General features: G+C 39.9%; 1 protein-coding gene across 2 annotated transcripts in view; it reads right to left on the bottom strand.

The window, feature by feature from the left end:
- CEP85L (centrosomal protein 85 like) overlaps positions 1–15,490 on the bottom strand; it is a 153,893-nt gene that overhangs the window by 13,157 nt on the left and 125,246 nt on the right. For both annotated transcript variants that reach the window (XM_063329724.1, XM_063329723.1), the window contains 4 exons: positions 7,593–7,710; positions 5,421–5,597; positions 954–1,106; positions 570–724 (listed from right to left, as the gene is read on the bottom strand). In XM_063329724.1, the coding sequence (XP_063185794.1) occupies positions 570–724; positions 954–1,106; positions 5,421–5,597; positions 7,593–7,710 (603 nt within the window). The remainder of the gene's footprint in view (positions 1–569; positions 725–953; positions 1,107–5,420; positions 5,598–7,592; positions 7,711–15,490) is intronic.

Below are 15,490 nucleotides of genomic sequence, written 5' to 3'. Positions count from 1 at the left end.
ATCTTCTCATGGATATCTGTCCCATTTGTTTCTTCATAGTTATGCAAGTTCAGTGACAGCAGATCAGCTACAGCTAAATTTCCCTGTAAGTAACCCCACCCTCAGTGAAAAGGTAAGAAACAGCTACAATTTATTTAAATCTTTGACCCTTCCCTGATATACCCGTCAGCCAATCTCCAGGGAGCTTTTCCACAGCTCGCGACAGAATAGTTATCAAATAGGAGCGCTGACAGCTTCTACACAATACCCCTTTGCTCCACATGTTTATTCTATCCTCTATCTGGCAGCAGCCTATGATGCCATTGCAGCGGTGTCCCACATCTTTAAAGAAAGATCGTGAAGAGTGTCCTAAGCAGACTGTTCTCTGCGGTATTACTTGCAACTTGACACAAATAAAAATCTTGTTGGATTTTCCATTACACTACACAGTCACCCTGCACGGTAATATATTTATGCCATGAAAAAGTCATTAGCATTGTAATAGATTAAGAGCGCAAATAACATTAGGTCTTGACATCAGGTGGGATAGTACACCAGTTTCAGGGCACAGCCCAAGCAGCTGTTCATACCTCTGTACTGTTGTGACCAGCTCTTTTTCCTTTTTCTTCTGACACACCAGTTGCAACTCTCTTTCTCTGCACTGCGATCGGGCCTCTCCGAGCTTCTTTTCTAACTCAGTCATAGTTTCTTGAAGTTGCTTGTTCTTCTCCTCTAGAATTTGCAGCTAACACAGGTTACATTAGTCAGACACGGTGCCACATTAGCAAAAGGCCTTGTGGCAGGCCACAGCCTTGCAGTTACATTCTGTATAACCTTAGGTTCATTTCACTTATTTGAGTATGAGAATCCCGAATAGCTACAGTGCTTTCTGAAACATTGAAACAGTTCTCTTCCTTAACAGATGGGGGAAAAAATATACATTGAAACAGTAAAACAAACTCCCTTTACCATACCTGTTTAGTCTGCCCTTCTACATCATCCAGCGTTGGTAGGTCAGCCAGATATTTTTCTAAGGTTTCAATTCGTCTTTGTTTTTCTTTGTTTTGCTCAGACTCTTTCTGGTATTTCTTTTTCAGGCTATTAATATATCGGTCTCTAGTTTTAAGCTAGAAGAAAGCAAGATACATGTTTTATGATTACAGTGAAAAATAAACCACCTTTGGAAGCAGAGGCTGATCACTCTTCAAGAACTGTACTCTCAGCTGCTTAAAAGGGTTGGTTACTACAGAAAACAAAACCAAAGAATGATTAATCCCAGCAGCTCCAAGTCATAGACCCACACGTGACCACAAACCACAGTTGCTTCACCTCTGCCCAGAACACTCCATATGCCTTGCGAACTGAAAACAAACAGTTCAACAAAATTAAAATATTCTTAGTTTTTTCACCAATGGAGATGTTCATGTGCAACAAATGATCAGGAAATATTTTAGTCCATCCTCTTCCTCTGGCCTGGGAAAACAACTTAAAACACAGGGACCAAGAACTTAACCCAACAAGAACTGAAGCCAACAACCTGACTTTGATGCAGTCTGACAATTACATCAGAGGACATCAGAACAGTGTAGTGGCTTTCTTAAACACCTTTTCTACAGGCATCTTAATTGTCCATCAGCCCGCAAAAGGTTTTTTATATTGTGTTATCTTTGCTTGCACTCCTGGTACTTACTTTGCTTTATTACCTAGGTCAAAAAAGCAGGAAGGCAGGCAGGAAAAAGAGTATTTTCCAGTTATAGTCCAATTTAATGAAAAACAGTATCTCTATTGCTTGAACTAAGGTGTAGTAATTCACAGATAACAAACACTTATCACTAGAGTAAATGCTAAATGTACTTTATTTCAGTGCCACAGACATCCATCTCACTGAGAAATAAACGTGTGACACTGTCAATGTCAGAGCTCAGTAACAGAGCCTACTGAAAAGTTTAAGCCAATAATATCTGGAAAGTTCTTCCAGAGATAGCCTTCTGTATGGGCCACAAAATCGAGGGTGGCCAAAAGGGCAGAAATCTTCATATCTTTTATTTTATCAAGACCTCAAAACTGAACAAAGCTTTCAGGCTGCTGTAAAATCTTTCTGATTAGACAAAGCCCAAGTAAACCCCACATTCAGTAAGGCAAAGTTGCAACTCGGCCATGATCTTTTGCCACAATACGTGCTTCAGAACCACATACTCCCCTCCACACCCCAAGCCTTAAGGCAGTGATTCAAATATGCACACGTAAGCCAACGTTCCACAGTAAGAATTGCCAGAAGTCTGACCATTAGCTAAGCGAGTCCCTTCCCTCTACTTCTCACATACCACTAAGGTTGACAAGGTGACCAGTCAGAACATTCCAGTACATGTGTGAAGAAGATTACATGGTTTCCAAATCTTCTTGTCCTGCATATATACCATAGGAATTTCCTCTCCTGCAGCCTCTCTCCTAATAGCTACCGTGTTTGCCTTGGGATTCCTCCTGCCCCCTCTAAAACCCCATCATCATCCCAGAGACTCTTTCCATCTTCTGTCACCTGAGATCAAAAGAAAAATTCAGTTCTTTTGCATTCATTCTTGCTGACTCTGCTGAGGGGAAAACAAGCTTTAGATTTTGGTTTCTTTTTTTTTTTTTTTTTTTTTTTTTTTAATTTCCTCCTTCATACACACACTGCTTGTGACTTTGTTGGGGCAAGAAAAAATAGGAAAGTTCTCACCTCTTGGCAATTAAATATTAAAAGCAAGGCCACAGAAATCATAAGGGAGAACACTACTACAAGCTATCAGCAGTACCTTTCAGGAGTCCTTCACAACTACCCATAGCAGAGGGAGAAGGAGCAGCCAGCAGGGGACAGGTACCTGAACTGAAGCATTTCCAGCCCAGCAGTCCAATTTTGAGATGAAATGCCTCAGAACTAAAGTGAGGGCTGCAAAATCTGCAAATGCCAAGATTTTGCATTTGCATGCCTATTTCCTTCATGCCTGGCATAAGGAAAAGGAAGAACCTAGGCATTTGTGACATGGACACTGGTGGAGAATACTGCGGTATCTACCTTACCAGGCTCTCTCAGCTAGGAAGCTGTGAGGAGCTACCACAACTACCAGCCAGCCACAACAGGGAAGCTTTTTCAGGCTTCTGAAATTTCAGTGCTGATTAAAGAGCTCTCAATCACCTCAGTCCTACACTGACTACCCATGGAGCCTAGGGAAAAACTGCTTCTCTTCAGGCATGAGAATTATTCAAAAAGTGGGTATGTCTGTATGGGGCAAAGACAGGTACAATGCCAGCAGTGAACAAAGAGCACCTCTGATCTCTGCTGACCCTGCAGTTTCTGAAAAGAGAACCATCAAGTATATCCACCCTAACGTTAGAAGGGACACGCTTCAGACCAAGAGTCCTTCTACTCTGGTATCTCATCTCCAACAGTAGCCATGAGCAGATGTCTACAGTAGGAAAAAAACCAAAGAAAGCACATTTTCCCAGCCTGCAGCTGCTTTCACCTTAGGGGCTCTCCTGAGGCAGTTGTTATTTCTGTGCATTTAGAATAAGGCAGCACTTCCATCGACTCACCCATTTTTCCCTTGAGACTACCTATACTCTTCACATCCCCAACTGCCTTCAGAGAGACAATCTACAGGTTTGCTAGAGAGTGGCATGAGGAATTGGTTCCTTTTGCTGATCAGGTACTTGGCTCCTAGAGCTTCGCTAGATGTTCCTTATGTTTTCTTTGCTCCCACCTATACCGAATGGACATAGCTTGTCCGTTATTATCAAAAACATACCATCTGTACACTATATTTAAATGTATGTTAAAAACTCTAATGTAGGAAAAGATATTATTTGCAAAGTGGTGCAGACAGAAAAGTAGAAATGTATGCTAGCAGACTTAACCTAAACTTCTATGTGTTCTTTTAGAATACACTTAGAAGCAAAGCTCACACGAGTGTTAACAGCATTTTCTCCACTCCCTGGCCAAATCTGGCTTTGGGATGAAAATACCTACCCGCTCCAAAGAGGCAGACATTTGCTCAGAAATAACCGCAGCACAGCTATTGGCAACAATCTCTCTTATCAGCAAGAAATTGTACTTTTGTCCCCTAACATCAGTCAGTGAACAGGGGCACCAAGCTTTTGGGCTCTGGGCTGATCTCCCTGTGAGCACAGCAAAGGAACTCGAGAGATGGCTGTCCCCAGGCTCAGCACCCAGCCTACTGCTTGGGTTCCCAGCCTGCCACATCCTTGTGGGAACACAGCACAGCTCCTTCCTCCCTCCACAGTCTTCCCTCAAATAGAAGGGTACTAATTTTATTACAGAAACACAGGCGTTCCCTCACTGCCCTTTCTCTCCTTGGGAGCCTTTTGTTCAGTGCACAGAATGGACGGGTGTGTTAAGGGGTGAATCAGGACTGTGCAGTGAATCAGGCTCCTAGCCAGAGACCATCCTGCTGACACAAGCACTGCTGCACAGGTTCCCACCACTGCCACCACCTACAGCAGCAATTCCTACCCAGTGAGGAGGAACACAAGCAGTAAAAACTAAGACAGGAGGAACCAGCGGCATCCAATTACTGCCCCTCCCGAATGTCACCCTTAGTGAAAAGCATACTGCAGGGTTCATAGGAAATGATGAGGCAGAATTTGAGATGAATTATGCTTTCTTCTTTGAATTCCCACCTCCAACTTCACTGTATCATACTGCTCCTACCCCTTGAACATGCATTAATATAAATCTAAGCCCAGCAATCAAAGAAGAGAAGGTAACAGTGACAATATATCCCTAAACATGAATCAGGAATCACTTGGTCAGTGGCACATTCCTGCTTGCATTAAAGAATGGCTGTCGGGACATTCAGAACTACCTGTGGGTAGTTCTTCAGTGCTTCAGACTCCAAAGGAACCCCTTGTCAAGACAGTTCCAAGAACACAGCCATCTAAGTCCCTTCCCTGTCTCAGACTAAAGTCTACTCTGCACATCCCAGCAAGGCTACAAGAGACTCACTCCTGCTGAGCAGGCACATCCAGGTTGGTAAGTGCATCCCAAAGCATGAGACCCACACTTACAAGCCATGCTAAAAACAGGCATTTTGGTTTCACACTCTTGCTATGTTTTTACATGATACTTTATTTACTGTAATAAACATTTCAAGCTACATGAATTCTGAAAGCAGCTTTTCTTCAAAGCAAGTTTAACTGCTACCTAGTTAAAACTGTCATCATGATTGCCATTTCATCTAGTATTTCTTTTCAGGATGTATTCACTACAAGTTCAGACTTATCCATTGCCAAGACCTACAATCACTATCTTTTTTTCTGTCACAGATAGTTTAGCTAACCTTTTGAAAATAGCTCAGCAACCCACATACTAAGTTGCTTTCTAGCAAACAAAACACACGCTGCTATAAGAGTGTCAAAAGGAAATTCCGAACACAAAAGATACTTACTTTCTCCTCCATCTTCTTTTTCTCCTCACTAGATTTGTTTGAAATTTGTTTTACAAATTCACTGAGTTGCAATTCCTTATTCTCGGCTGCTGCAATCTTTCGCTCAAGCTCCTCAAGGTGGGATGTTGATCTTTCTGAAACGTGAGGTTGTAGTGATGCGCCCTCATACTGTGGTTGCTTACAAAAAGAAATAAAATAATCACACAAATGAACACACACATGTCACAGTATACTTCAGCAGTACAGCACAAAACAAGTCCTGCATTTTTTTCCACTGACAGGAAGGGTGGGGTTTGATTGTTCAAACATTAAAATAGAAGGCAACAGCACGTATTTCAGGAATCTGGAGCAAAAAAATAAAGAAACATTTACATTCTCAACACACTCAAATGAACATTGTGGGGCCACCTTCCCCTCAGACTTATGGAAGAGGTGCAACTTTTCCTTCAAAAGAAACCCCTGAAAACCCAAACAAAAAGTGGTGTCAGAACAAATCACTGCCACTGCATTATCATACCATTCCCTAAGAAGAAAACCCCTCTATAAAATCGCTATGAATATATTGAAGTAAGAGATGCTCCAATTTCAAGATCCTTCTAAAGCAGAACACTAGTAACTAGTCAAACCTTAGAGCTATCACTCCTGTGGTGCAGAAGGGCGCAGGGACAAGCCTGAGACTACAGCTACAATCAGAAGGCAGGTCTTCTACCTTCTGTCCTGTCTACCAAAATTCTCCTCCGTTTCCACTTCATGCAGTTCAACATTACTCTTCTACATCCACTGCCCACAGACAGACAAGCACAAAATGGAAATCAGCTGCATGTGGGATGAAAAAGGACATGCATTCCATTAGGCTTTCAGTTTCAAAACTCTTTTAATAATATAAATTGGTGTCTTTAAAGAAATTATACAGAGACTATTTTTAACTAGTAACATTCCTTCAGCAAAGCATTAAAAGAGCATTAAAACCTCCATTAAAGGAGATTTGCATTTGTAAATTAATCTTATAGCAGGCACACAAATGAAGCAGAAATCCTAATACATCATAAAGTTTTTTTTAACTCTTTAAGAACGATGAATGCATCTGCTGCTTTATTTGAAGTGTATTATGGTATACTAAGATACGTGCACTAAAATTTTGGTTTCTGCAGTAATTTTTTCCCCAAAATCTTAATCTAGACAGAATTTTGAAATATTTTATAAAAGAACTTCTGGAAGAACCAAACGCCACATTCTTAGACGTCTGAAAAAGTTTCTGAATACGTAACTTCACACGAAGGCTCTACTTGAATTTCTCTCCTGTCTCACACAAACCAGATTCTCACCTGATGCACGTTATGTTACCCCAAGGACATAATTCAAGTCACACTGCAGTACACTAGTGAGATCCTGGTGCAGTGTTTGTGACAGAAAAAGATAAGGTAATAGAAGGGGGACAGAAAAGTTATTTCTCTGCATATCTGCCTTAAATATTCTCTTTCTGCGTTGCCTTTTAGATATGCCAAGGTCTGGAGATGGAATTTGTGTGCTATGACAGGGTGGCAGCCACATGCTACCTTATCCTTACACTTTCTGATATTTGTGCTAGTTAGAGAACAATTAGGACAGGTATTCCCAAAATACCACCCCACATTCCCTTTCAGACTAGGTATTCCCTAGGAGTACTAATCCCTATCCTTTTCAGGTGTCTTGTGCAAAGGTATTCCACCAGTCAGTTTGCCTTCTCACATCTCTTCCTTCAATTCTACCAATACAATCTAACCACTCCTTTGGGTAGTAAGTCATTCTCCTCTTCAGAAAATCTTCCATCGTTTTTTTTCAGATACTCTCTTAGCAAATTGCTTTATTTCCTAATAGCTCCCTGTATAACTGCGCTACATGCACGCTGTTAAACCCTTGTTCTTACGGTGTCACGATCCCTCATTCTTACCCCATTTTTATCAGATTTCAAAACAAGTATGTATAAAATGTTAACGTAACTTAGATTTCTGTATGTAAGGTAAACTATAGCACTGAGAGTACTCTCCTGTATGCAATTTAGTTATACAATTACACAACTATCAATAATCACAAAAGCTCTACATTTTGGCCTGCAGTAAATTGTGAACATGCTCTCAGGTGTCAGTTACCAGGCAATGTAAAGCTTTGCTAAAAGAAAAATATCCATCCTACCGGCAAATTAGTCATGTAAGGTTCTTCGCAGTTCACAAGATGGCTCAGTCTTGCATGTTGAGCTCGTAATTCATTCTCCCTTATCTTCTGATGTAAATTGTTAATTTGCTGCTTTTGCCTGTAATACACAGATTTTATTTGAAAAGAAAGGGAATGGAACAGAGATTAAAACAAACACAGACCTTCAGACTTATACTGAAGCATACTGTAACAATGCTATTCAACTATCCGGGATCTACATTACCTGTGGGCTTTTTCCTACCACAGCCAGACTGCAACCAGTCCAGTTTACCACTAGAACTGGAATCTCATCAGGATATGAGCTATTAAACTATGGCTACCATGTAACTTTCACTTAAAGCATACTCCAAAAGGTCTGTGCTCAATTGCCAATAATAACACAAATCTTGTACAAATACAACTTGAAAACTCTAAAGATTTTGTGGGGGTTAAGGAAGGCTTCTGTTGTCACTTGCTCATAGGGCCATAAGTATATGCAGGAAGAAGTATATATAAAGGAGAATGAAAACAAGCAAAACTCGCACCTTCATTTTACTGGGGCATCTGCTCAGCCCCTCTTCTCTTTGCCAGAGCTGACTTTTGACAAAGGTTAAAGAGATTTACAAGCAGAGCAGAAAGAACTTAAGAAGAAAAAGTCATTATATACGACAGTCAGCATCGCTTTCCTGCAAGGTCTTCCTTTTTGTTTTGCTTAAGACTTTCTCAGTCAACTGCTTTACATAAAATGTTCCCTACCCCTAAGGGTGAAATACCGCAAGGCATACTAAACCAGAATTAACCTCTTACACCAATTGCTTGGCCAGTGTACAGCTGAAACAGTATCACTATTATATCACTATTTAATTATATCACTATTTAAATCATGACTGCATTTGAACTAGCACGACTGCAGGGCAAATGCAAGCCAGGTCTCAGCCCCAGCCCATGTTACAGCCCCGTGAGGTGTGCTCTACTCTCTAGGGAGCCACGGGCACCTCAATAACTGACTGCAGAACGGAGTTGTCAGCACCCATCAGAAACACACATAGAAACCTTCTCAATAAACCTAAAAGTCAATTTTATGCACCCCTTTAATTTCCCTTTTTCCTTCTTTTTTATACCAGGAAATATCTGCATGCAGGCATGAAATTGTTTCTCAAAGCTTCACTTCTAAGCATGTAGTACGATTGGCTTTGCTGGAAACAATGATGCTGAACTGAGATGACTAAACGCAATCTTAAGAGGAGATAAACAAACAGCAAATATGAGTTAACTTCAAGGGAGAAGACCTGCCTGCATATACACTGGAAAAGCAAATCCTCTAAAAGTACAGAAGAAGGTCAAAGTTGGTTCGCTTCTTTTAAATTTGGGGAGAGTTGTGTTTAAGAAGAGCATCTCAAATGTTATCATGAGTATACAAAATATATATTATACAATCTATAAACTAACACAAAAGATGTATTAGTTGAAGAGATGCCAACTGAAAATTTTAAGAGGAAAAATCACGGAATCACGGAATCTTCAGAGTTGGAAGGGACCTCTAGAGATCATCTAGTCCAACTCCCCTGCTAGAGCAGGATTACCTAAAACATAAAAACCCAATTAAAGGGAATATTTTAGTCATGTACATTCTCCTAGCTAGTAATCAGCCAACTATGTTCCAAATTATTTGGTTTACATGATGAATTTAATATTTCAAAAGTAGTGAATAGATTAGAAGTTAAACTTATTATGCTATATACATTGCAGGAGACATGCCTACAGAACATATTTTTTATGTTTCCCTATTTTTATACCTATAAAGAATAGCAGTGAATGGAAAAACAGTATAAACAAGTAGCAATTTGGTAGTACCTTAGAACAATTCCTTTAATGCAATTCATACAAACAGAGCAACTGAATGTATTTATGTGACTCCATAGTAAGTCTTAAAATATTCTGTATCACCACAGGTAATTTTGAGGCTTCTCTCTTCCATTCCACTGTCTAGATGGAACAAGCACGTATTAATATACAAGGCGTATGTAACATTGAAAGACCTTGTACAGTTCTAGTTGGCATCTGTACGGTGGCACTACAAACAAAAAGCTTCAAACTTATTTTGGAAGAAGCAGATTTGAAGATTAGGTAAAAGAATATGCTCTTAACTTGTAACAGACCTTATATGAGCCCAACAGCCTGTATAATCATATGAGAAAATATAAAGCCTTGATGACTCCTGTGCATGCTTGGTCACAGATACTAAAATTATTTAGCATGAGTTGTCTTAACCTATGAACAGGAGTAATTTTTCATTTTTTAATCACCTTATTACTTACTAGTCATATCTATTAAAATATCTTTGGCCCATGTGTTTTAAAATTATTTATCCATTTGTCACTTATCCCTTGAAGGCACTACATGATTTTCTGCTTATGACTGATTATATCTTAGCAGTACCTTCCTTCACAGGCAGGATTTCAATAGCCTGAACTAAACGCTACAGCCTGGAGTGGACAGTTTAAAATATTTTTGAACTTCCAACGTAGTCTGAACTGCATTACCATATTTCCTTTCATAAGCCTTTCCCTACCCTACCAAATCCCTGCAGGAAAAAAGGTGAGACAAATTAATCTGTGATGAAGCAGAGCTGCGCTAGCACAGAGTATAACTAGCTTGCTTCTTTTCACTCTGCAAAGCATGAAACTCTCCACTGTTATAAAACCTTGCCAACAAAACACACTGTACAAATGTTTTAAGGCCGTGTAGGTCCCGCACACTTCTTTGCATAACAGCCTCTCTGAAAATATCATTAACCTCATAGCACCCAGAAACAAAAATTCTGAAAACAGTCCAGCAGTCACAGGCAGAACAGAAGATAAGCACCATAGAAACATATTTACTATTTACATACAATCCTATAAGTCTTTGGAGACTTCATACCAGATGCATTTTATCACTGATGTTCTCATATGCTAAGACAGTTTTAATCCTCTGTTAGCCCACAGCTGTTACTATTAATCTGCTGCATAACCACAGACTGTGAGCTTTACTTAAGGGGAGTGTAGAAAAGTTCAAATGCTCTCACAAACACAGCTCACATACTGCAGTGGGAACACTGTCCCCAGAAGCCTCTCTATTATTAATCAATCATCCTAGCACTTTAAAAAAAAAAAAACAAAACAAAACAAAAAACAAAAACAAATAAAAACCCCAAATAAACAAAAAAACCCAACAACAGCAAAAACCTTCAGCATTAGGTCCTTTCAAAATTCTGCTCAGATACATGGCAGCTGCCACTCTGTGTAGGCCCAAACCAGATATAAACAATCCTGAAACTGAGGGATTTTACCTTATAAGCAGCAATGCTACTCTCGCCTTGTATCAGCTGTAACGTTTATAACCACATGTGCATCCTCCGTGCTCGCAGAGGGCCAGACTAGAGCAGACTGAAATTCTGTAACTGTTGTGACCAGTGTTGGCAAACTCTTCTCCACTCTTCCCTTCCTCTGATCAGCTGCTAACACACTCAAGTCTCCCCAAGGGTTCAAGACATTTTAAAAAAAAGATTAAATTCACTTTTAAATTTTTTTTCCAGATGCCCCAGTTATGCAGATGCACTGCATTACTCTGACCTAGTCTTTTTCTTGTAACTTTCAACTCAGGAATTTCCAGTCACTCAGTCTTACACAGGACGGAACTCTCCAGACATTGAGCTCCTCAACCTTTCGTGACTCCAGAAACCACCTGCGTACGAGTGGGCACAGGCTGTGGCCTGAGCTCAAGGCATGGGAAGAAGCCCACCCTTGAGACTTGTGTTTACAGAAACTAGGTCATAGGTCACACAACCAGACTCAATGAAAATACTGTACCCAGGTACCATGGAGACTACACTCCTTCACAAATTCCCTGTTCTTTTTTCCATGGGTGAGTGTTACAATTCTATGTTGATGGCAAAAGTAAGAGTTATTGGCATATTATGTGAACGTCACGGGCCTTCTCACATGGTTTCAGTTCAGCTCCTTTGTCCAAAGAGAAAATACTCTCTTTCACTTCAAATGCCTGTCTTGACACATCCCTTCCCCTTACACTCAGACTTCAAGAGAAAAGGAGGCAATACCCTGCTCTAAAGTCATCAACCAACCAAAGCAGCTCAGAGGGGAGAAAAGTTTGTTTTAAAAAAGAGTCACAAAAGGCAAGAATGAAAAACATCCTTTTGGGAGGGTCATTTAAAAGCGTGCCTCATTTAAATTGATGTTTCAGACGAAAATGTCATTAAAAGATGTATAAACTTTAACTCTTCTATCCAATCGATTACTACAAACATAACACTAATAACATTGTTTTCACAAACACTTCTGGCACGAATCTTTCCAGCTCAAGGTTGTGTCCAGGAATGGGGGGTAGCAGCGCAGAGGCAAACAGACAAGAAGAGAACTGAACCTCCTTTTGAACTAGGAGAAGATTCTCTGGTACACAGAAGACCATTGCAGCTACCTGCAGAAGAGTTCTGCAATGAAGACACTGAAGACATTGTCTCATATTTTTCTTCAGATATCATGGTTTTAAGGCTTTTTTTCTCACAAGCAACCTGCTTTTTATTTTTATTTTTTAGATATTTTTATATATATGGAAATAAACCACATTTTCTACAACCTGGGACCAAATCATCTGTTCTCTATAAACCCATCTTACCCTCACTTACCAAACGTGAAAGAGCCTTTAGAAACCCACATCTGCCAGAGAGGCATTTCTTCTCTTAACTTTTAAGAGACTTAAATTAGCATAAATCTAAGTCCTACACTATAATCAAGATAAAGGTCCAGTATCTTCAAACACTTTGGGGACATCCTCCACCACAGAAGGGATACTATTAACTTCATAATAAATCAAATGACAATTGATGCTTACCTTAAAAAGTCATGAGTTAACAAGAAAGAGTTGCTTTAGGTAAAAATGCCTGAGCAGATTTCCTCAGAATCGGGATGCAAAGTAAAATATAATACAAATCCTTCTGTATTACAAATATAATTTATTCCACACCGCAGTTGGAAGTACGCTGCTTTGTTTTGTTGCTTAAGAAGTTGGATACTAGTTTTTATATCCCTTTGTTTTAAAGGCACAATCTCTTGGGACCACAAGTCCAAACGTGCGGAGTACTGATAGGGAAAGAGATCAGTAGTAAACAAAGTCCTAAAAACAATGCGAAGACATTTTCCGTAATTTGGACGGTAATGCCAAAGAACTGCAAGATCAGCAAAGCTCATGAGAGAAGAAGATCTCAAATTTCCTACGCAATAAAGTCTGGGTTTCTGGTGAAATTAAGAGCCTGCAGTTCAAAGCGAATACTACCTTTCCACCAGATACAGGAGAACTTATCTTGAAGATGGGAACACTACCTCTGGGAGTCAAGAGGCGATCTCTGTTCTGGATGGATTGTGATTTTTTAAATGGCTTTTCTGAATGGCATAGAAGTTTGCAATGCTAGCCTGATCCACAGGAGGTAAGCTAGTGCTGGAGCAAGGCAGGCAAGAGCACTGTCAGCAACTGTACTCTACTGTCTCAAATGCTCTGGGCTACTTAAAGGTGTGTGAGGCATGAGTGGGACACAAGACATGACTGTCTGCTCAGAGAACTGCACCCCCCCGTCCCATGGTGGGAGGTTTTCGACTTCTGCAGTCTACTGACAGGATGAATACAGAGCAAGCCTTGCAGCTCCCCTGCTGTTCTCAGCTCTGACAAATACTACAACTTCCTAAAAACATTTAAATCTACAGAATAGAAAATGGCTTGGCATCAGTTCCACAGAAAAGGATCTGGGATTGAAGCTGACCAAAACTCTGCAACCCTGTACTGCAAAAAGCAAACACCACACAAGCATGGCCTGTGAGACAGATGAGCGCTCAGCCGGAGGGAGACCTTGACTGGCCAGTTTGGACACTTCAGGGAAGATGTACTAATCAGCTGGAGAAATGTCAAGGAATAACAAAAGCTACCAGAGGTCTAGAAAACATGACCTAGGAGAAAAGACTAAGTCATATTAGGAAAAGTTTTCCAATGCTTCAGCTAATTAATCACCAAACTGTCCAACCCAGAAAGGTTGCAGAACATCTGCTATTGCAGATAGCAATAGCATAGACATCTACCAGGGTGACACCACTATAGCTTGTCCTATCTAGGGCCCAATAGATATATTAGATAGGTACTTCTAGTTCTACATTCTCTTATTATTGCCAAGAATTAGGTTATTATGGGAGAACTAATACTAACAAATTCCATTACCAGGACCCACCTCTGAAAAGGTGAACTTCTGAAATTGCTAAAATAATTACTCTGTAACAAAATCTTCCTGAAAGTTTACCAGCCCAGATACAAAAAGCCTCAACCACAAGTTACCTGGGTGATTGGTAATATCAGAAAAAGATAAATGCATCTTTTTCAAGCTATTATTGCAAGCAAATACTACTTTGCACAGCAAGACACTCTGATGAGTTTCCTTACAGCCTTACACTCCCTGCACAGGACTCCCGGTTATAGACGCATGTGCTCAGGCCCTGGGTGGCATAAAGCTTCATAGCTTCCTCAAAAATGACATCAAATTATCATTCAAGTGGATACGCTAATGCTGCTGATCTTAACAGACCATCCCAAATTAAGAGAATTACAGCTTTACACTAGCAGTATCATGAGCCCTATCAGAGCACATACAGTTTGACGTCAACTATTGAAGTCAGGACAATTTGACACACGGCAAAGAAAATCATGGAACCGAATCACAAAATAATTAGAGTTGCAAAATCGAATTCTATTGTCCCAATGAAAACACCTAAGCATAATTCAGCTAAGGATGGAAAGCTAATGATTTAGCAGCTGTTTTAAGAATGTAAATGTTATTATGCCCTGAGGAATGATAGCAATTCACTAAAATTATACTTCTATATCTACCTTTCCTTAAAAAGCTGTTCAAATGCTCTTAAACTGTCTGGAAGAGAACACTGCATGCACAGTGTTATTCTCAGCAGCTTATGTCATGTGTTCAGATATTTGGCATTTATTCACGTACCCCATATATGCAGTTCCTGCCAAATAAACAGTGCCAGGACCACACTAGAGACATTTACAGTGGCTGGCCAGTCTCAAGAAATGTTCGCCCTTGTACCAAACACTGTCATTTCAGTGTTGTGAATGTACTGAAGAGAGGAGCAACACAAAGAATTAAAATGCGATGCTGTCATTTTCTAAACCAATACAAACACTGTTGGCTCCCTCTGGTGCTAAATATAACATAGTGTTACAAACTAAACCACCAGAGAAGTAAGGCTGTGATATAATCCAATTATTTTGTACAGTAGGTGACAGACATTTCAGTAGTAAGTCTTACAAGCAGCAGATTTCCTCTTACAGACAAAATCCTTAAGTCCTTATTCACAGCCTGTACCAACAGGTCGTACGTGGAGAAAATGATGGCACACACCTTTAAGAAGTGCCATTGTGATCCTGTGCACACACACACCACATTTTCACTTCCTAAAAGTACTGTCTCTGTCCCATTTTTTAAGAGCAAATTTGAACAATTTCAGGCTCTTATTAATTAAATTGGCAGTGATTCCTAGAGTAGTTTCAAAAAGCAAACCTAGACCACTTTTAAACCCACCTATTTATGCTACTCTGTTCATTTATACCTAAAACATGCATTTGTTATGCCGAACAGACTACACAAATCAAATCAATTTTAACTAATCTATTACTAAATCTGCTGTTCAACACAGTGTATAGAATAAAAATCAAGCCACTTGTTCTACTCACAGACAAGTGGCTGTTTGGATTTTTAAAAATTCTATTCACAGCTTTGAATTTCCAGTGATACACCAAACTATCCAAGTATGGTGATTTACACTGTAAGCATTATTCCTTGAATC

Source organism: Chroicocephalus ridibundus, chromosome 3 (genome assembly GCF_963924245.1).
Source record: "Chroicocephalus ridibundus chromosome 3, bChrRid1.1, whole genome shotgun sequence".
NCBI classification, from domain to species: Eukaryota; Metazoa; Chordata; class Aves; order Charadriiformes; family Laridae; genus Chroicocephalus; species Chroicocephalus ridibundus.
This window is presented reverse-complemented; position numbering and strand designations above follow the sequence as displayed.